The sequence below is a fragment of the Podarcis vaucheri genome (genome assembly GCF_965113315.1).
Source record: "Podarcis vaucheri genome assembly, chromosome: 11".
Lineage (NCBI taxonomy): Eukaryota > Metazoa > Chordata > Lepidosauria > Squamata > Lacertidae > Podarcis > Podarcis vaucheri.
Window position 1 is genome coordinate 1,165,358 of NC_138749.1, and position 21,472 is coordinate 1,186,829.

Genomic DNA, 21,472 nt, shown 5'->3' on the forward strand with positions numbered 1-21,472 from the left:
TATGTGTGTAAAACTGTAGGGGCTGGGGAAACCAGATGTGTGGTGTAATAATAATAATAATAATAATAATAATAATAATAATAATAATAAGGAAAGCCCTGCTGCCTCAGAACAAAGCAACACGTGGGGAGAGCTCCACTGCTGCTTGCAGATCCTGTTTGTGGGATTCCCATAATGGGCATCTGGTTGGCTGCTGGGAGAAGAGGATTCTGGGCTAAGCAGGTTCCCTTTGGCCTGATTCTGCTTCAGGGTTCTTCCGGTGTTCTCACAGCAGGTATAGGACTGAGAACATTGGAAAAGCCCTGAAGCTGCATCAGGCCAAAGAGTCCTGGGCTTAGCCCAGAATCCTCTTCTGAGTGGCCCCGCTTCTATGTGAGGATCTTTCTGTGCTGATTAATTTGAGCTGGGACTCGTCAACAGGATATTTCTTAGAAAGGTGAGGGAGTTTTGCTTAATGCTGATCTCTCATCACCCTGCGCCCGAGTTTCTGGCTTAGAACCTCCACCAAAAAATCTGCATTTCCCGGCTGTTCCTTCAGCACCTGGACTGGCAGCAGCTCTCTGGGGGACATTTCTCCCATTCCTGCAAGCTGAGGTGCGAGGGTCGGACTGCTGGGACCCGGGAGGCCAGGGTTCAAATCCTGCCACTTGGCCATGGAGCTCACTGGGTGAACTTGGGCCAGCCACTGCCTCTCAGCCTCACATACCCCACAGGGCAGTTTTGGGGGTTAAAGGGGGAGGTTGGAGAATCATGCGCACCACTCTGAGCTCTTTGGGAGAAAAGGGGGGAATATAATGAAAATGACACGAGGGCTCCGGAACTGGAGCTGCTGGGGATCGAACCTGCGGCGCCTGGGCAGCCGCGCAACGAGACAGCAGGCGGCCTTAGAGACTTCGGATCGTCCTGCTCTTCGAGAGCTTTATGGGCCGTCTCGGGCGCCGTAGCCGTCCCGCCGGCCCTGCTCAATTTTGCCGCCCGCGCTTGAGCGTCACGGCAACCCGCCCGCCCGCCCAATGGGAGCCGCCAGCGCGCTGAGCGCGGCCAATAGAAACAGCGGGGGTGGGGCCTGTTTCCATGGCGGCGACGGCGGCGAGGCCTTGCTCCATGGCTGGCGGCGGGAGCTGCTTGGACCTCTGGCGGGGCGAGAACGACGGGCTGGCGCGGCGCTGGCGGACGGTACCTCTTCCCGGCGGCCTCCCTTGAGCGACGCCCGACCGAGGGCGAAGGAAAAGCGGCTGCTCAGCTACGGCAGCCGGGGGCCCTTCAGGAGCCGGGGACTACAATTCCCATCAGGCCTCGCGAGCGCAGCCTCAGCCCCGCACCATGGACCTCCTGGCCGGGCTGATGGGAGTTGTAGTCCAAGAACACCTGGAAGCGGAGCCGAGGGAGCGAGCCGCTCTCAGCTGCTGGGCACGAGCGGGGGCTCCTCCTGGACTCGGGGCCACAAGCCCTTTTTGGGGGGGCGGCGGCAGGGTCCCCCTCAAGCCCGGCGCTTCAATCCCTTCTCCGTGTTTTGATCATAATATTGGCTGTTACTGAAACGCCACAAACACAAAATAAGTTGATTGTTGTTATTACGGAAGCCCTTTTTAAAAAAGAAATGTTTACATTTAATTTATTGTATTATTATTTTCATTTTTAATACTCTTATTAAATCCCCGCATCGCAGGGGGTCGGACTAGATGACCCTCGGGCCCCTCCCAACTCTACGATTCTATTAATTTTGCATATGGTTTAGAAAACAATGAAACAAACACCATGGAAGAGAAATTGAGAAATACAGCATTAGCTGATAAAACTGAATATCTTATCTGTAAGCTGCATCAAGTCCACGTCAGGAAAAAGGGTGGTTATATATAACTAAATGATAATGATAATAATAATAATAATAAGCCTCAAGGTGGTTTGTAATCATACAGTTAAAATGTATGAAGAGCAGGCCCAATGGCCATTTAGGAAAATGGCTTTTGTAGATTCATGCCAGCCTGCATGCAAAGTCCACCCTGTTACTCCCACCCCCATTTTAAACTACATTATTTTATGTTACCCAGTTGGAGCATTCCATCAGCAATGACATTCCTATGGAAGTCTCTCACAGGCGTGAGAACATACGGTGGATAATGAGGTTTGTGGCGGTGATGTTAGGCTGCCTTGCCTGCAGTTAGGCCCTCGCATACAAGCTCTGGCTTTAACCTGAAGGAGATACATTTATTAATTAAAGCATTTTTACCCCACGGTTGTGCCAAAATGACTCTCAGGGTGGAGTAGTATCAGTAATAATAGACTGCCCTTGGGCTTACAGAAGAAAAGGAGTCTGGTACAGTGTCTCTGTGGTGGTCCAGCTAGTTCTGTGTGAGATCTAACAAGTACAGTTGTACCTTGGCTCCCGAATGCCTTGGGAATCAAACGTTCCGGCTCCCAAACGATCGAAAACCCTAAGTGAGTGTTCCGGTTTTCAAACTTTTTTTGGAAGCTGAACATCCAGCGTGGCTTCTGCTATTGTTTCCAGCGTGCCTGCGCAATCGGAAACCAATCGGAAGCCGCGCCTTGGTTTCCAAATGTTTCAGAAGTTGAATGAATTTCCGGAACGGATTCTGTTAGACTTCCGAGGTACGACTGTACTACTGTACTTTTGATTGTTGTGAGAGCCCCATCTTACTGTAAAGTGTCTTTGCTCCTGTCCTAGAATCTGTTCATGGCCGTTGTTTCTGACCTCTGCACCCTTCAAGCTCCCTCCTCCTCTTTTCTCGGCAGGTGACAAGTTCTCCAGGTCCTGACAGTTCAGTGACGCAAACGGCTCACGAGTGCCAGCTTGCCTTCACTAAGCTGCTGCAGAAGATCCAAGGTAGCAGTTCAGGGGAAAAAAACCTTTATTGGTAGGCCGGAAAATGGGCAGTAGCCAGGCCCCCTCTGTGGCACAAGTGTGGGGCAGCTCATGGTGAAGTTCTGGGCTGACTTCTCCCTGATGAAACCGAAGCCAGCAGGGCTTTGGTGCCATACGGGGTTAAGCCTGGTTTCCTTCTGCATCTTTTATTTAATAATAATAATAATAATAATAATAATAATAATAATAATTTATTTTATACCCCGCCCTTCCCGGTTCAGGAAACCGGGCTCAGGGTGGCTAACAACAAATTTAAAACACTTAATTGATGATACAAATAAAGCATAAAATACGGTATAAAGCGTAAATAACAATAAAATAAAAAATCAAAATCCTGCTTGGGCCAGCGAGGAGACCAGGGGAGAACCAGCTGTGGAATCCCAGAGTGTGCAATCTTCACAAAAAGGGGGGAGGGGAGGGAAGGAAGGGGAACAAAAGATCAGGCCAGGTTCAAATTGAAAGCCAGGCGGAATAGTTCTGTCTTACAGGCCCTGCGGAAGGAAGATAAATCCTGCAGGGCCCTGGTCTCATGGGACAGAGCATTCCACCAGGTTGGAGCCACCACTGAGAAGGCCCTGGCCCTGGTGGAGGATAGTCTGACTTCCTTAGGGCCCGGGACCTCTAAACTATGATTATTCATGGACTTAGGGTCCTCTGCAGGGCAGACCAGGAGAGGCGGTCCCGTAAGTATGAGAGCCCTAAGCCACAAAGGGCTTTAAAGGTCAAGACCAGCACCTTGAACCTGACCTGATACTCCACCGGGAGCCAGTGCAGCTGGAAAAGGGTGAATATTCAATGTGTATCCTGCACCTTCCTCCAAAGAACCCCCCGGCAATTCTAAAACAATACAATTAAAACTTCTAATAAATACAACCCAATGAATAGCAGTGTTCTATAAAACAATTTAAAAAGCAACCACCTACTCCCAAACCAATAATTTCAGAGTAGCCAGGGATAGAACTTTAAGCCATCAAATGATGGCTTAAACAGTGATGTTTTTTGTTCTTTTTTTTAAAAAAGTCCCTTTCTCTTAGAAGTTAATAGTGAGGGAGACAGAAGACCCTCACGAGGGAGGGCATCCCACAAATAGAGGACCACCACCCAGAAGGCCCTGTCGCAGGAAACCCCAGTGGCAGCACCACCAACAGGGCCACCCCAGCTGATTGTAAGGAATCTGGATTTCCTTGCTGCTTTGGTCTCTTCACGCATTTCTGGCTGGGTTTTTTTGCCCTGGAGAGGGTGGTGAACAATCTCCTCCTCCACAAGTTAAGCTGAAAAATGGCTGGAGTAGTAGAAACTGCTTTTGTTTCAGCCCAGCTGGATTGGTTCCCCACATTCTCAGTTCTCAAGAGAGGACTGTCCAGGTGATGGCAACAGGAAAAGTATGATTTGCTTATTTAGCCCTTTTATCTCTTGCTTTTCTCCACCTTGAGAATCAAGGCAGTTCCCAGGTGGTCTCCCATCCAAACACAGGCCAGGCCCAGGCCTGCTTAGCTTCAGCAAAAAGAGCTGCATCTTCTGCTCCAGAGTGGGATGGGCTTCTTGTCTTGTGTGAACAGCTAGACTCTCACTCCCGAACTCTGGCTGGCCATCCTTCCTTAACCTCACTGCTGCCAAGTCTGGAACCTGAAAGCGCCTGCCTGCCCTTCCTGACTTTGGGTGCTCAGATCCTGCAAACCCCTTGGGTGCTGACCCCCAATGACCATTGACATGGGGCTACCTGGTGAGTTCTTCAGGTGGATGGAAGGGTTCACCTTTGAATTCTCCCTCTTGTTTTGCAGGGCTTCCGGCTGCACTCCCAGCTCTGCCACTGGAGCTGGCTATCCTCTACAATTCCCTGGTGTTTGATATCTGCCTCTCCAGCAACTCTGGCGAGAAACTATTGGGAGCGATAGATCATGGGCTGAGCAGGGGTAAGAGAAATGTCTCCACGTGCTCTCCGAGTGATGGGTGGTAGAATCAAAGTCATGAATAAATACATACCTGGATGCTTTTGCTGCTAGCGCTGTTTTTTTGAGGAAGTGGGATGCCGGAGTTGGAGGGGACTCTTCCTCTCCCCCCAGGTTCCAAATCCCCCTGTAACTCTAGAGGGAGCCTGGTTTCTCTATGTGCAAAGAATCCTGCGGTGCAGCACTTCTCTCCCCAACCCCACCTTTGACTGAAAGTTATATCCATGCAGGTTTTCCTCTGTCTGTCTTCTAGTTCTAGAGGTGTGCGCAGTTTCTGGCCAAGGACTTGGCTCAGAGGGCCACTGGCAGAGGGTGCTCCAGGAGGATACCCTTCAAGAACTGCAGGCCCCTCTGCATCGACTGGCTGCCCTGCAGGGGGTGCTGTGGCTTGCAGCAAACCGCCTCGCAACCGCGGAAGGCCTCTTTCAGCTTCTGAACGGCGCCAAGGTAGCTAACAGCAGCCTGGAGCTGCATAGCGTCTGTATTGAGGCACTGCTTGCCCTTCCCTCCTAAGTGAAAGCTTTCCCCACCCTTTGCAAATGGGATGGCAGCTTGCGGTGCTGCAGCAGGTAGTTGGGCCTCTCATCAACCTCTACATGACCATTCAGCTTAAATTGTGGGACTGCAATTTCTGCAAGGAGCTCTGATGAAAGACCTGGCATGCACTGTTCATTGGCCCTGGTTGAATCACACACCAGTAACCAGCCTGAGAGGCCATGGGCTAGGAAAAGGAACAGCAAAAGAACAGGAGGGCTTCTGCAGTTCCGCCTGGTAAGCCCAGTTGCCTGCCTATAGTCTGAAGCAGGCATTCCCCTCTGCCTCCAGCCTCTCCTCTGACTCTCCCTGCTGCCAGCCTGGCTGGCATGTAGAGAATGGCACCACATCCAGTCCTGAAGGCAGGATGCCTCTGAGGACCAGTTACAGGGGAGCCCAGATGGGGAGAGTCCTGCTTTGGGGCTTTCTGGAAGAGCCATCCGGTTGGCCATGGCAGTCACAGGATGCTGGAGTAGGTGTGCCCCCTTTGGGTCTGATCCAGCAGAGTTGCTCTTCTGTTCTTCCAAGAAATTTGCTAGTGTTTAAAGTGCCGCAGGACTCTTGACCATGAACCGTCATTCCTTTTCCAGAGCCTGAGGCCTCCTCCCTGCCATGGCCATCAGAACAAGTTCCTTTCCCTGCTCCAGATGTGGCAGCCACCTGACATGGCAGAGTCTGACCCCCTCCTTGTGCAGAGTGTCCAAGAGTTGAAAGGCATCCTGTGGACTTCGGCTGCCTTTCTGCAAGGTGGGGCTGTGATTTCCCACTCTCCGCATGCCTGCTGCTTCTGTACGCCTTCTCTCTTTTGACCCGCACCTTGGCAGCTACTGTTGCTTCTGCTAGGGAGGCAAAATCAGTCCGTCTGCAGGGTACTTAAGTCAGGGATTGGTTCTGCCAAGGCAGATTAAATGCTTTCCTCTGAGAAAGAGGAGGAGGAGGAGGATGTGGTTTTGGATTATAACAAAGCCATAGCACTCCCAGTTGCTCTTCTGGCTCGGATGTTAGATAGACTTGTTTTAATTGCTTTCCACTCTGTCTCAGGAGCAAAGTCTGGATAATAGAATTGTATAATGGGGGGTGGGTCTTGTAGGCAGTCTAGACCAGTGTTTCCCAACCACTGTTCCGCGGCACACTAGTGTGCCGCGAGAGGTTGCCTGGTGTGCCGCGGGAAAAATTAAAAAATTCGAAAGATTTATTTTCTTTAAAAAGTCAAATTTTCGATTGGGGCGCCGTCACTAGATGACCCCTGGGGTTCCCTCCCTCCCTCCCACTCTGCGCCTCCCTCCTCCTCCGGGGAGGCCCTTCCTGGCTCTCGGCCAAGGCTTGGCGGCTGCCACTCACTCACTCGCTCGCCCACCCGTCCCTCCATCCCTGCACCCGGCCTCTCCCCCTCCGTCCCTGGTGCGGGGGCTGCCGGGATCCGTAGTCCCCTCGCCCTTGGGCTCCGCGCCCGCGCGGGGTGCGCGAACTACGTTTCCCAGCGTGGCCTGGCGGGCCGGGCGTTTTGTTTGAAGCGCTCTTCTCCCGGCCATGGAATGAGCGCAGCGGCGGTGGCCGGGCGGGCAGGGGCTCTTCCGCGCAGACCCCGCGCAGCCTGCCTGCGCCCCCGCAGAGATCGGGTGGCAGGATGGAGCCCGGGGATCCCCGCGGAGGCGGAGCGGCGGAGGCGGAGGCTGCCCCCCAGGTAGGGCTGCGTCGGGGTTTTTTTATTTTTGCAATGCTGCATCCGCGCCGGAGGGGACGCATCGGACCGCGGGGAGACCCCTTGAGGGCGTGCAAGGCAATGCATGCGTGCAGGCGTTGCATGGAGTGCAATGCAATGGCAACGCGGCGCCCTGCATGCAACTTCCACCAGCGCTCCGGACTTGGCAGGTGAGGGGGGTCCCCAGTGGGCGGCAGAGAGAGCCGGGAGGGCGAAGGGGAGCCCGGGGGGGAGCAGCGCTGCTCCCCGAGCCGAGCCCGGGGGGAAACTTCGGCGTCGTTGCGCCGGGTGTTGGAAGCGGAGGCTGGCGGGGGCCCCTCACCTGCAAAACCTGGTCGCCTCTCATATATTTCGTGCATTGCATTCATCGCCCGCTTTCTCCTCCAAGGAGCTCCCGGGGGCGCGCGTGGTTCTCCCCGTGTTATCCTCGCAACAACAGCCCTGCGAGGTGGGTCAGGCGAGTGGCCCAAGGGAGCACCCAGGGATTGTCCTGGCCAGGTGGGGTGATTTGAACCCTGCTCTCTGCCCAGTCTTCGTCCTCATTTAGCCCCCACATGTGCATGACTGTGCATGACTGAGGTTTTCCCCCCTCGTCTTGGCTATGGTGTGAGTCTGTGCTGTTAATTAATGGGGTTCTGCCTTCGGAGAAGATGAGCCAGCCCTCAAGGAGGTGATTATGTAATTTGCTAGCAATTCATGTCCCTCCCGGCGCGACGCTGCGCGCTGACGTCACGGGGCTGTAATGGTGGTGTGCCTCGAGATTTTTTTCATGAAACAAGTGTGCCTTTGCCCAAAAAAGGTTGGGAAACACTGGTCTAGACCAACCCCTTTCTCAGAGGGGGGAAACCAGAGATTTAGAGCACCCCCCTCCCCACCAACAGATGGCTTTTCAGCCTCCTGTGAGGGAGAGCCCAGCACCCACCAAGATAATTGATTCTGTTGTTTTAAGTGTTCTTCCTGTTGAGCTTCTGCTAATGTCCAGTAACTGTAATAGCAGCTTTTAAGACCTATTTTTAAAAACCCCATAGCACAAAATACTTCTCTGTGTAAACCCTAGTCGAAACAAAAGACGGGGGACCACGCTCTTTTCTGCTTTGGTCATGCAGCTCCTGGAGTTCTGTGTCAAATTCTACTCAGTAGGTGGGAACAGGGCTAGCTTGAGGTTTTCCTCTCTGTTCCAGGAGTTCAGGAACTGGAAGCCGGTGATCTCCCTGCCGCTGTTGCCCTTCTCCAAACAGCTGCTACGGGACTCTGTTCTAGGCGACGCCTTGCCCAGATCTTCACCTTAATGGGATGCTGCAACCTGAAAATGGTATGGGTGCATTGAGGGGGGGAGAGGGTAACAGGGTGGCAGGGTGGCACAGCTTGTGAACGCAGCACAGGGAAGGAAAGGGGGAAAGTGTTGCTATTAGGGCAAAACTGAGTCAATATGCCCCTGAAGTGTGGGGCCTCTAGCGGTTCTGAGAGCTGCAGCAGAAAGTGCCATGTTGGTCTAAGTTCTCTTTTCCCCTTGCCAGGGGGTGCTCTGCCTTGCCACTCCCCTGTTGGGAGCACTGCTAATGCCAGAGAGCAAGGAATTTGGCTTATTAAGCAGGAAAGGCCTAAAATTATGTATTTATTACATGCATTTGTCACTTACTACAAAAACATCTCAGAGCAACTCATAGTGATAAAAAGCATACATGGTAGAACATTTAAAATTCTGTGTGTTAAAAATAAGAATTAAAAATTAAGAATTAAAAATTCTAAACTAAAAGGCAATGCTTCAAAAGAACCAGGTGGGTAGAATTTCTCATACTGCAATTTCTCATCTTGCGATAAAACATACGCATTGCAAATGTTTTCTTGCCAAGCAGTAATAATGTTAAAATATTGAGAAATATTTTAGAGAAATATCCTTTAATAAATAATGTTAAACATCGAATTTAGTAAATTAGGGTTACTAATACCACTCTTGAAGTGGTGTGCAATGAGATAAAACATGATGAAATACTGTAGGTACAAACACTAAAAGCAATAAAAGCATTTCTGCGATTATACAATGGGGGGGGGGGCCTTAACCCTCAGCCTGTGACCAGAAACCAGTTTTCACATACAGATAGGTAGCCGTGTTGGTCTGCCATAGTCAAAATAAAAAAATTCCTTCCAGTAGCACCTTAAAGACCAACTAAGTTAGTTCTTGGTATGAGCTTTCGTGTGCAAGCACGCTTCTTCAGATACACACAGTGCTTGCACACGAAAGCTCATACCAAGAACTAACTTAGTTGGTCTTTAAGGTGCTACTGGAAGGAATTTTTTTATTTCAGCTTTTCACAGATCTCTAGAACAACAAATGCACAAGCAGAGAATTATGGGAGTTCCGCTATGCACCTTTGTTTATTGGAAGGTAGTTTTATGCCCCAGGTTAAAGCAAAGCACCTTTGGATCTTGGCGCTTCGTATTGCATCTGCTCCTCTGTGTTCCAGGACAAGCCACAGATGGCAATTCAGTACCTGAAACGAGCCCTGCAGGTGGATTTCACGTTCCTCCCTGCCCTGTACCAAGCATCCCTGTTGTACCACCAACTGGGGCTTCTGGAGGCTGAGCTGGAGGTCCTGGGGCTGCTGTATCAGGTGTGTCTAAGGGTTTCCTATCCCTGCATGATGATGCCAAGAGGCTGCATTGGCACTGCAACTGCTCTGCCTGAGAAGAACTGGCTGCGCTTCTGGCTTGGTCCCCTGAGGGAGCCGACTGGCCAGGAGGTGGCTATAGATACCTGCCTGCCCTTGGTCCAGGCAGACCAGCCATTTTCCTTGGACTCCCTCCCTCCCTCCCTTCCTTCCTTCCTTCTTTCTCAGGGTCCAATATCCCCTCATGAAGAAGGGCAGGAGGAATTAGCCAATGCAGATCTCTCCTTCGATGCACTATTCCACTCTGTGAATCACCCAGGGGCGGAGGAAGGGGGGCAGTGGGGGCGCTTCGCCCTGGGTGTCATCATTTGGCACACCGCCCGCTTGTGACTCCCAAGCCTACTCCGAGCCGTTGGGCGAAGGGGCAGAGCTGTGCCGCCTTGCCTGCGGCCTTTCCCCCTTTGTTTTGACAGCTCGGGGGAGGCTTAGGAGTCATGGGTGGGCATTGCACTGTTGCCCCCCACTCCCAGGCTCCCCCCCCAAGAAGCAGGTCGTCATGGGCGGCTCGCTCCACCCCCCATGGGTGTCTTGCCCTGAGATGCTCCCTGCGGTGCCCCCCAGGATGCTTTCCCCGTCCCCATGGCCCCACCCCTGGGTGCACAGGTGCTGGAGCAGCTAGCTCTGCCTCTGAAATCACCAATGTTCCCGTTTCCCCCCCTCCCTGCCTCAGGCTCTGGATGGTCCTGCACGGGTAACGGCAGAGCTTGCCAGTCCATGCTTCCTGATCCAAATGGAGCTGCTCACCAGCGCTTCACAACTGAGCAGCATCTTTGTCAAGAACTGTCTGTCAGATGTGAAATATTTGCTGGCACAAAGAAACCTCCAGGCAGGGAGGTGAGTGCCCCCCCTCCTGTTACGTAAATCTCCCTGGTTGCTCACTTGAGTTGGGGAGGGAATTGTTGGCTTCAGTTTTCTCTAGGGAGAACTTTCCTGAGGCATCTCAAATTACTAACAGGAGACTCCTGCTGGAAGGAAATTGTTCATCAGCTCATGAGCTCACTTTGAATGAGGGCAGGGAGCTGTCTTTAGGAGGCCCGTGGGATGTCCTTGTAGGTCCTTGCAGCTCCTGTTGTTTATTTTCATTTATTTATCAGATTCCTTATCCACCATTAGGGCCCAGGGAAGGTTACAACCATACAGTATTCAATTATAAAAACAGATGGAACAATCACAGTGATAAAAACAAGTAAAACCATTCCAGAGCAGTATAAATATGGCAAAAACAACAACCCCAAACAAAAACACCTTAACTGCCAGATGCCAAGCTAAAGAGGGGGAGAGGGTATTTCAGATATTGGGGTGGAGCTATGCCATTTAAGGCTTTAAATACTAATATGAGCACCTTGGATTAGGCGTGGAAGCAAACTGTTTTCTTTTCTCCTGCAGGGTGAGTGAGGCAGTGGAGCACTACCTGGACCTCTTGGCTCTGCTCCAGGAAGGGCCTCTTCACCAGGTTGGCACCTTGCAGCTATTTAATCTTCATGCCATCTGCTGGTTTTTGTTTGAAGGAATGTGCAAGCCTCCCACTCTCAACAATAGCAGAGAATGGGCTAACAATAAATCAAATAACAAATGTAGCAAGTAGCTTGAAAGTCCACTTAAACAGCTCCATAAAGAAACAAGATAAATGCAATCATCCCCCGAATTCTGGCATAAATGTATGGGGTTTATGCAGCTACCAGTTTAAATAGTTCTCCAACTGGAGCTTGACAGACTGTTTTACATTTGCTTTTTGAATTGTGCTTCCTAATCCGCAAGGGCTTGGTAACGCTCCTTGCTCTTCCAATGTGTTGCATGTGTGCAGTTGTCGAGAGAAAGATTTCAGTTACTGGGGCAGAGGGTGGCGGTGGTGGTATTCTGCCTTCTGAAGGTCAGCAGCAGCATCTTGAACAGTCTCTCGAAGATAACAGGAAGCCAGTGCCAGAAGCGTCCCAGGGAGATGAGTGCAATGTTTTGCAATCTTCAAGGGCACTCGGAGGTCACGGTGGCCATTCAGCCTTGAGCTGATGCTTCTCCTTGTGTGCAAATGACTTTGAAGACTTGTGTCCTTTCACAGTAACCCTCTGGGTAAGTCAGTGCTGACTTGCCCCAATACACCCAGTGACCCCAGCATCTTTCTGGGGCAGCCATAGCCAAGGAGGACCCTTGTCAGCAACGATAAAGAAGTGAGGGATTCAGCCCCCCCCCAGTCTTTCTCATGTATCAGTTGCTATCCTGGCTTCCATGGTGGCTTCAGCAGCCGATGGTGGCCTGAGACATTTGCACCCGAGCCTGCCCAATTTCTTGAGCACTCTTGGCTCTGAAGCAGTGTTTCCTCTAGTGCCTGTGCTGTGTTCCTTGTTGTGGACCCAGCACCTTCTGATCCTTGGGTGGGGCCCTCCTCCTCTGCAGGTGTCTCTGTGTGGTGAGCTGGCCTTGCCCAGGATCCCTGAGGTCTTCTTAGAGGCTGCCTCCGCCCTGGAAGAGCTCGCCAGGCATCGAGATGCCATTGCAGTGTGCGAAGAGGTGGCAACCCGGATGAATGGACTGATCCCCGAGAGGCTGCCAATTGAGCTGGACTTGGGGGCTGCAGAGGACCTCCCGGGGCCTGCTGGGTCCTCACTGACAAATTCTGCTGGCAACCTCCTGAAGCGGAAGAGGGAGAGCCTGCTCTGCGTCCTTTGGCGAGCAGCTGCCTGTTTGATCCAGGGCTTGGCATGGGCTGGGCTAGGAGAAGCCAAGGAAGCCATAAGCCACTTGAGCAGGTAATCGGGCTCCCGGTTTGTGATGCAGGGAAGATGGTTCTGAGTGCCTCTTCCTGTCCGTCCCTTAATTGGATGCTAGGAGAGCATTCTCTTGCAGCCGTTTGAAGAGAACTGGCCTTGTGAGACAGGATGGCGCATTAGATGCAGCCCTCATCCTGCTTGTCCAGGGACTTGCCCTGGATATTCATGGGTGTGTCCCATTAAGGAAGGCTGTGTCTACCTTGGTACTTAAAACCTCCGTGTTCTGCCCCAGGACCCCAGATCCCGCAGCTCAAAGGAAGAACTGCATGCCTCCTGGTTTGGTTCTGCTTGCCATGGAGTCTGCTGAGGAGCTGCAAAGAGTGTTGAAAGTCCTGCTTCCACCCCTGAGCTTCTCTTTGCAGCCTTGAAATGAGAAGCCGGACCCAGGGTCCAGTTTCTGTGCTTGTGTGGTCTGGTTGCATGCAGGCCAAAACCCACCAGCATGCCCATAAGTGCTTGTTCCCCCTTCTGTCAGGAAAACTGAGTAGATCACCTGAATAGCCCCTCAATTTCTCTTGACTCTGGCTTTCATCTGAGAGCCCTAAGGTGATGGTGCTTTGCTCCTTCCCCAACAGGTGCCTTAATGATCTTCTGAGAGTTCATTTTGTGACCACAGGTATGGATCGGGATGCTTACCGCCAGTTTCTGTCTGCCTTCCTCTTGGCTGGAGCGATTTCTGGAGCTGGGGAAAGCCCTTTTGTAGGGCTAGAGCTAACCTACTGCTGCCCAAGGTGGGAATGATTTAGGAGAGTCCTCACCTCTCGTTTAATCATGCCATGAGTCCAGACTGGTCCTTTTGTGACATCACAAGTTGAAGTCCAGCCACTTGGCACGAGAGGTTTCTGCTTCCATTTTCTTTCTCTTGACCGCCACCCCCCCTTGCATGTGGGAACAAGAGTAGACTCTGCAGAAAGGGCAGCAGGCAGGGAGAGAACAGGGCCAGAGAATTGGCTTTGTTTCTGTTGACCTCTCTGGCTCATGGCTGGGAGAGCGAAACCCAAGGGCAACTGTCTTCTTTCTCTGCCAGGCAGCAATAGCAGCACTGGAAAGGAGGCAGAGCAGATGGGGCTGCCAGAAGCAAAGGTGCTTCCCCAAATCAGGCAGCTGGCCCTGACTGGACGAGGGATCCAGTTCCTGCATCTGGGGCGGAATAAAGAGGCTTTGGCGGATTTCCAGCACAGCTTGCTTGTCTGTCCAGGTACCCATAGCCAGGAATCCTCTACCTATGGGAGGGGCCTGGCCTCCAGTCAGTCCAGTGGTTAAAGGAGTGGGTGGGGAGGCTCGAGTAATTTTCATAGCATGCAAAATAAATTATGCAGAGTAAGTATTTAGATGTATGCTTAGGTAACTTCTGTAAAGTAGGAGACAGAATTTGGAGCTCTTTGGGGCAGACTAAATGCAGGCCCTTTTTGCCCCTGGTGGAGGGAGGGGAGGGCGTGGAGCAAGGCGGTGGGCGAGATGGGGCCACTCAGCAAGATCCAGTGTGGGGAGGGCAGGGACATGTTGGGATTTCTCCTGGGGTCCCCAGCGGCACTGAGGCCAGCTCTGGTCATGCCGCTTCCTTTGTGCTTTACAGACAGGCCCTCTGCTAATTTGTACCTCACGCACACCCTCTGGAAGCTGGACCGAAGGCAGGAGGCAGCTGCCCAGTGGCAGAAGCTCCATGTGAACGCTGGAGGCTTGGAGGAAGAGGCAGAAAGGTGTGTGCATGCTGCTGAATCCTGTCCCTGCCCCCTGAACAGAGGATGAGGAAGCGCAGTATTGGATGTGGGAGGAGGCCATCCACGTTCCCACTCTGCTGCTGTGACTTTCCACCCATACATACACCTGACCAACGATGCTCAGGCTGCAGGGAGGGCCTTGGTCTCTTGGCTGCTTGCAACAATTTAGGCATCTCTTCCCTCTTGCCCTCGGCACTGGTCACCATAGAACATGCTCTCCTCCTACCCTCGGTCATTTAGCAACCACTGACACCAACTTCTCCCCTCCCTCCTTATGTTTCAGATCCTTCCCGATATACCTGCAGCCATGTATGAGGCAGACGAGGTTTCCTCACACAGAATCCCTCGCCAAGAATGTGGGAAGCTTCCTTGCGGCGAGCAGCCAGGGACCCTAGAGGAGCTGCTGCTGCTGCTGCCGCTGCCTCTCCTCTCCTCTCCTCTGTCCTTGCCAGGCCCTTCTTCCAGACAGCTTCCTCAGCGGATTTTCCAGGGCTCCGCTTTGCCTTTGGGAAGGGGAGTGTTTCAGTTGCAGTCACCAAAGACAAGTAATGACAGTGACCCTCGTCCTAGTGGAAAGGATGTGGGGTTTTTGCAGAAGCTCCACATGTCTTTGCTCCTGTATGATTCCGTTATTTTTGAGATTATGTCCTTAGCGGAAGGAGGAAGCAAGCAAAGAGGGGTGACTCTGGTCCAGGTATTTGTAAAACAAAGTCCCACAGTATTGTGAAAATCTTCAGGTGCTCTTTGCTGCAGATTTGGGAGGAAGGGGTGGGGAGGGGGCGCTTTCTTAACTGGCAACAAAACAATCCATTCCTGAGGTAGAAGCAAGCCTAGCTCTGTCTTCTTGCTGCCTCTTCCTTTGTGCTTATCCTTTATGCCCAGGTCTCCATCAGTCATGTTGCTTGGCATTTACAAGAGAGACAATTGCAAACATAGCACCATGTGGTAACAGCACACAGATGGGTTTGTGGTGTCTCCATTTTGGTCTGTGGGCACAATTGTCAGCTTTCCTGTTCATCTGATTCTGGGTAGCTTCTCTTTCCCAGCTGTACTGGGGCGGCCCAAAAGATGTTGGGTGACACAGAGGTTTGCTCCCCCCCCCCAGCTCCCCTTTTGAAAGATGTGTTGTATAAGCTATTTTCTTCCATTTGCCTGATCATCATACAGGGTACTTAAGAATTTATAAAGCCTGTATTTCTTTTTAATGACTCATCTCTTTATTATCAAAATGTCTCTTGTGAAATCTTTAGTTCTAAATTATTTGAAGAGAGCCGTGGAGGGGATGAAGTCTGAAGCAATGCCTGCTGTGAGTGGTATTCAGCAAAATAGTACTCTGAGTAAATGGACCCAATTTAAGTCTTTTTCGTTAATCTCAATGACTCTATTTTTGAGTAAAATTTAGTTGAATACTATCCTGTGTTTTTCATCTAATGAGGGAATAGTGTGGCCCTAGGAGTCCTGGAAAGATAGCTGTTGGGTCAGTCGAACTGAAAGTATCAACTCTCCCTCTCACGAATAGTGACTATCTACCTGGTAACACGGGTGGTGCTGTGGGTTAAACCACTCAGCCTTGGGCTTGCCGATCAGAAGGTTGGTGGTTCGAATCCCTGCGATGGGGTGAGCTCCCGTTGCTCGGTCCCTGCTCCTGCCAACCTAGCAGTTTGAAAGCACATCAAAAGTGCAAGTGGATAAACTGGTCCTGCTCTGGCGGGAAGGTAAACAGCATTTCCGTGCGCTGCTCTGGTTCGCCAGAAGCGACTTAGTCATGCTGGCCACATGACCTGGAAGCTGTATGCCGGCTCCCTCGGCCAATAAAGTGAGATGAGCGCCGCAACCCCAGAGTTGGCCACAAGTGAACCTAATGGTCGGGGTCTCTTTACCTTTACTTTTTTACCTGCTAACTGGAGGGACCAAAGAGCAGTTGGCCCTGGCACTGGGACTGCAGAAAAGTGCCTCACTCTTCCCACATCTCTGTGCTAAGTTTCAGAAGTGATGTAGCAGCCTTAATATGGAGGAATGCTTGGAAGCAGAGCTGTTACGTGTCATTAGAAAAAAAATTGTTGACATTTATTGTTAATAATCAGACAACCCCTTTTAGACTTTTTGTGTGGAAACGAAAATTTGAGACATTTCATAGAATCATAGAACTGTAGAGTTGGAAGGGACCTCAAGGGTCCTGCAGTGCAGGAATGTGGGTCTGAAGATTGGGGAAATAATTGCTTAGCAGAAGGTAGAAAAACTGGATGTCATCTTAGGGTGAATGCTTTTTATGTAACTGATAGGCGGAAAAGCAGAATTCCTTTTTATCCCCTTTCCCATTACCCCACCCCCCTTCTTTTTATATTCCCTCTTCAATTTTCCCCCCTTTTGTTTTGTATGGTGTCCTCTCCTCTGGGACATTATTGGGATTATACACACATGGTGATGAATGGTTGGTGAAAGACCCTGAGAGGCAGGGAAGGGAAGAAGTCCTTGAGTGGGAGGCTGGGGGAAGAAAGGGAAGTTCCTAGTTGAGATCTGGAAGGGTGCACCCCTTTCTGCGTTAAGAACTATACAGTGGTACCTCAGGTTACATACACTTCAGGTTACAGACTTCAGGATGAAGAACAGAAATTGTGTGGCGGCAGTGGGAGGCCCCATTAGCTAAAGTGGTGCTTCAGGTTAAGAACAGTTTCAGGTTAAGAACAGATCTCCAGAATGAATTAAGTTCTTAACCTGAGATACCACTGTACTTAACCTGAGGTACTACTGTATTTAAGAAAGGACTCTGTATTTTCTTTTCTCTGTTTTTTCTTTTCTCTGTTTTTATTTAGGTTAGTTTTTTAGTATATTCTATTAAGAAAAAGCCTGAATAAAATTTTATGGGGGGAACCACAACAACAACGGTGGAACGGGCTGCCTCTGAAGGCGGTGGACATTTGTAAAGCAGGTTGGACAGCCATCTGTCAGAGACGCCGTCGCTGGGATTCCTGCATTGCAGGGGGCTGGGCCAGATAACCCTCTGCGACCCTGTGGTTCTAGGATCCCACGCAGACGCCGCGCCGCTGTGGCTGCAGCCGGAGAGAGAGCTGCTCCCGGCTTCTCTGCCGCAGCTCCGAGCCTCCCCTCTCCTTCGGAGGCCTCCCGGCGCCAAAGCAGCCCCGCCCGCCCAGCGGCAGCAGCGCCTCTCCCTGCGGCGCGCTCTGCACATTCTCAGAGGCACTCTCTCCCCAGCCCCGCCTCCCCTTTATGACGTCACGCGCCCCGCAAGCCGAGGGCGGGAAATCCCCTTCCGGGGCCACGCAGCTCCGCACCGAGCCTGCGCAGAGTCCGCAGGGCACGCGCTCTCCCATTGGCTGCCCCGCCACGCCAATCATCGACTTGTCACGTTGCCACTGGCTGCGGCGCTCTCGGGGCTCCACCCAATCCGCGCTGCGTTGCCAGGCAGAAAAGGAATCCGGGCGGCGCTCCCCCCTTTATTCCCCTCTCCCTTTCGAGGCATCGAGGGATTTTTCCGATTGGTCCGCCCGTCCCCGACGGAATGCGCTACCCGGATGACCCCCCTCTCCCTCCAACCTCCGGGTCCGGCAGCTTTGCGGCTTTTTTTCCCGCCCCTCCTCCGGATTGGCCGAGCGGGGCCGGTTTCCTTTTTTCCGATTGGCCGCCGCGGCACCTGTTGCTAGGCAGAGCGCGGCCTAGCACGCCGGGCGGAGCGTCACTCCCGATGAGTCGGCGCTGATCCGTGAGGGGAAAGCGAGCAGAGAGAGCGAGCAGAAGAGCGAGCGAGCGAGCGCGGCGCCCAGGCCCAGCCACCCTTCGAGACCGCTGCAGCCCAGCCTTGCCGCCATGGCCTCGGGAGCCGAGTGAGTCTCTCACCGGGGGGGGGGCAGGGAGGAGAGGAGACCCGCCTGACAGAAGGACCCCCCCCCGGACCCTCCGGGCCGCCGCCTGAGGAAGGCCTCGCCGCCTTCTCTGCTCCCTCACCCGGCCATACGAGGCCTGGAACGGGGGGGGGGCGGACTGAGGAGACAGAAAAGGCCCCCCGTTCCCCCCCTCCCTCAGGCGCCGCCATCCCCCCCCCGCCGTAGCCTTCCTTGAGGGGAGGGGGGGCGCCATCATTTCCTCAAGGGGAGGGGGCGCCGGCTCCTTCCTGGCCTCCTCCCCCCCAGCCTCTCATTGAGGGGTCTTTCTGTGGGGGGTCCGGGGGGGGCGCGATGCCCCCGGGGGGGGACGGAGCCGGAGGGAGGCGGCGCTTCCTTCTCGGCGAGGCCACTTCCTGCTCCGCCAGTTCTGCCGAGTCACCCGCCGCCTCCTGGGCCGGCGCTGGGAGGGCGGAGAGAGAGGCAGGCCGGGGGCTGTGGGGCTCCCTTCCCCGGCCTGCCCCCCTCGCCGCCTCCCCCCGCCAGGCGCCTCCAGGGCTGCGGCCCTGGCTGGATCTGCCGGTTCAGGGGGCGTCGCCGGGCAGCTTCTGAACGGGGCTCCCGAAGGGTTGCTGAATCACGGAGGAGGGGCAGGAAGGGGGCCTCCCCAGAAAGGAGAATATTACCTGCAAGGAGCCCCTGGGGTTCCAGTGATCTTTCGTTTCACATAAGAAACAAGTCTCTTTAATAAGAAGCGAGGGCCTTGAGATTCACACTTGTCAGGTATGGGGAGGGGGGGTCCCTTCTCCAACATGCTGTCAAGTTACAGGCCAGATGCTTCTATGGTTCTCGATGGATCCTCAAGCCACACTGGCGAGAATGCTTCGCCCGCTGAACTCCGAGGCTCTTGGGCAGCTGCGCTCTTTCTCCCCAGCGCACAGCAGCAGGGTAACTGGCCTTGCTGCCATTAGGTACTTTCCAGCCAGGTCCCCCCTCATGTGGCTGACTCAGTAGAGTATACAATGCTCAGGCTGGTCATCACCTTCCATTGTTCCAAGGGAGAATTGTGGCTGCTGAACTTGCACCTGCTCCACTTAGCAAAACACACTGCCTCGTGGGATTTTCTCGCTAGTAAGCAAAGTAGCATGCTGGGGTGCTTCAGTAGGAATTCTTAGCTGTGGCAGCCATCTTGTCATATGGAAGCCACAAAGCATTGGTCATGTGATACCAGCTAGAGAAGGACTCCTTAGGTTCACCACTTCCTGGTCTTAACTCTCAAGTGAACAAGGAATGGAAATAAAACCAATTTGCACATCACTTGCTGATTAGGCTCTTCCATTTTGGCTTGAGCTCCACTGGCTATCAGAGGGAAACATGTTAGGGCTTTCAAGCTGGTCTTATGCTGTTGGTAGAGTAACTAAAGGCTTAGGATAATTTAAAAAAATTCTGTCTTAAAAGGGCTCTCCACAGCTATGCTGGGAGAGGTGAGAAACGGTCATGGTTAAGTGACAACAGAAACAGCATTTCACAAAACATTGTCACCTTGCAAAAATGTACTGTCCATTTTTTGGGGTGGGGGGAGATTTCCTGCAATATGAATAGCAATTGCCAATTAACAGTAAGGTCTGGAAGCATTGTTTTCTTATTTGGCATGATGTCACAACAACTAATTGACTTTGTGGAGTTGGTACAAAGCCTGCTCTGAGCAAACTGCTTCATGCCCTCGCTCTGATTTGGCTTTCTGATGTTATGCAGCAAAAAAACTCATGCCCTTTTAAAAACAGGAATCCTGAAGCATCTGCTGGGAAGTGGGGTGGTGGGACAGTCCAACAATAGCCAGAGTTGTTTCTTACTATTGGTCCATCTAGCTCAGTATTGAGCTGACTGGCAGCAGCTCTTTAGGCTTTCAAGCATGAAGTCTTCTCAGCCTTACCTGGAGATGTCGGGGATTGAATCTGGGTATTTTGTGCTCCTGTGAACTATGGTCCCTTTTCACATCCTAAAAACACACTTGTATGAAAACAGCACTCTCTTTAACAATGGAATAACAATAGAAGTCTTGTTCCTTCTTCTAATTCTGCTACATTAAAAAAAATGATGGCTGGAATAGATAAGTTTGGGGGCACTGAGTTCACAAGAACTTAACTAATCAGTATTGGAATTAATTTTGCATCACTGGGTGCTTCTCAACTTGGCGAGCATTGTGAGGTGAAAGGAGCTTTGCCAGAAACTTCCTTTTTAAAACCTTGTAAAGTATGTCTGGATGACTTTGCATGAGAGCAGGAAGATAATTGGCAGGTAGGTAGATGCTTGAGTATTTTCTTCCTGTGGAATTCTCTGGTTTCCAGTCAAAAATACAAGTATTGGTTCCTCTACTTAAACATACAGGCCTCGAATACATGAATCTAACAGTTTTTAGCTTTTTTCTTAACTAATAGTAAACAGACAGCTGAACCCTTTCCTACTAGCTTTGTTGCCTAGAAAAATTCCTGAACCTTCATAAATTATTATTTGCAAATCTAGGCTTCATCTTCCTTTTGTGGGCTGAAGCTGATTTGTTTTTCTTTTAACCTGGTTGTTCTCAGGTGACATGGGTGAGGCAAGACCAGCTGCTTGAAATTCACAGGTGTCATTGCTGACATCCTTCCTTCTATTTTTAATGCAGTTACAGCAGCCATGGCCTCAGGAACCGAGTGAGTCTCTCACAACTTTCCGGTTAGCTGTGAAACAACAGATCTCTTCCTCCATAATCTGCTTCCAGTTACAATTCCAAATGAAGTGTCTTCTGTGGTAGAGCTAACTGGTCCCTTGGCTTTCCAGTATTTCCTCTAGCCAAGTATCTTCCTGAAGATCTGTCAGGAATCTTGATGGCCTGGTTCTAAGAAAGTAGTAGCCACCATGCTGTTATTTGAAACTTCATTGCCACAATGCTTGCTTATTCACATTTGTGTTTTCTTCAGTTTTCAATTTTTGCATGTTCTGTTGGAGGAAGTGACCTAGATTGGTACAGCCAGCTGTGGATCTTGAGGCTTTTGTCCTCAGTGTCTTTTCCTTTGCTCTTCTGAAGACTGCTGCCTGGGTAGTGCCCCATTCCAAAAGTCATGAAGAGGGTTAAAATCAGTTCCCTGTAGCTCTCTGATAGCTCCTTACATTTCCCAGTATTGTACTTACACTCTTCACTTCTCTTGATTGGTAAGAGGGACCTGGAGTTGCTCCTCTGCCACCAGGAATGTGGGTTTTCTTGCACTGGAAAATTTTCCAGAGAACTTTCTCAATGTTCCACTTCCAGATATGTTTTGTGATTTGATTTAGCATGTCTGTTTGCCTTACATTAAGGCCACCCAACTAAAGTTTATGTTCTGCATAAATACTAATTTTTTCCCAATAGCCCAAAGTAAATGAACTGAAA

At 51.6% G+C, this 21,472-nt stretch overlaps 2 protein-coding genes across 4 annotated transcripts in view; both read left to right on the forward strand.

Moving 5' to 3' along the window:
- The first annotated feature begins 1,042 nt into the window (after positions 1-1,042).
- On the forward strand, positions 1,043-15,429 carry FANCG (FA complementation group G). 3 transcript variants are annotated; one of them, XM_082191769.1, is made up of 14 exons: positions 1,043-1,176; positions 2,755-2,845; positions 4,666-4,797; positions 5,087-5,280; positions 5,958-6,114; positions 8,251-8,381; positions 9,535-9,681; positions 10,409-10,572; positions 11,125-11,191; positions 12,130-12,482; positions 13,079-13,119; positions 13,531-13,701; positions 14,080-14,203; positions 14,508-15,429. In XM_082191769.1, exons 1-14 carry the CDS (start codon positions 1,075-1,077, stop codon positions 14,617-14,619), a joined length of 1,986 nt encoding a protein of 661 aa, XP_082047895.1. In that variant the 5' UTR covers positions 1,043-1,074; the 3' UTR covers positions 14,620-15,429. The 3 variants fall into 3 exon arrangements, with proteins under 3 accessions (XP_082047895.1, XP_082047896.1, XP_082047897.1); XM_082191770.1 differs by having other exon boundaries at positions 5,958-6,081; XM_082191771.1 differs by lacking the exons at positions 14,080-14,203; positions 14,508-15,429 and having other exon boundaries at positions 13,079-13,234; positions 13,531-13,674.
- Positions 15,430-17,905: 2,476 nt separating this feature from the next.
- Positions 17,906-21,472, forward strand: part of VCP (valosin containing protein) — a 29,319-nt gene continuing 25,752 nt past the window's right edge. Inside the window, exon 1 of the mRNA XM_082191791.1 lies at positions 17,906-18,066. Coding sequence (XP_082047917.1) covers positions 18,050-18,066 — 17 coding nt within the window. The 5' untranslated portion in view covers positions 17,906-18,049. The remainder of the gene's footprint in view (positions 18,067-21,472) is intronic.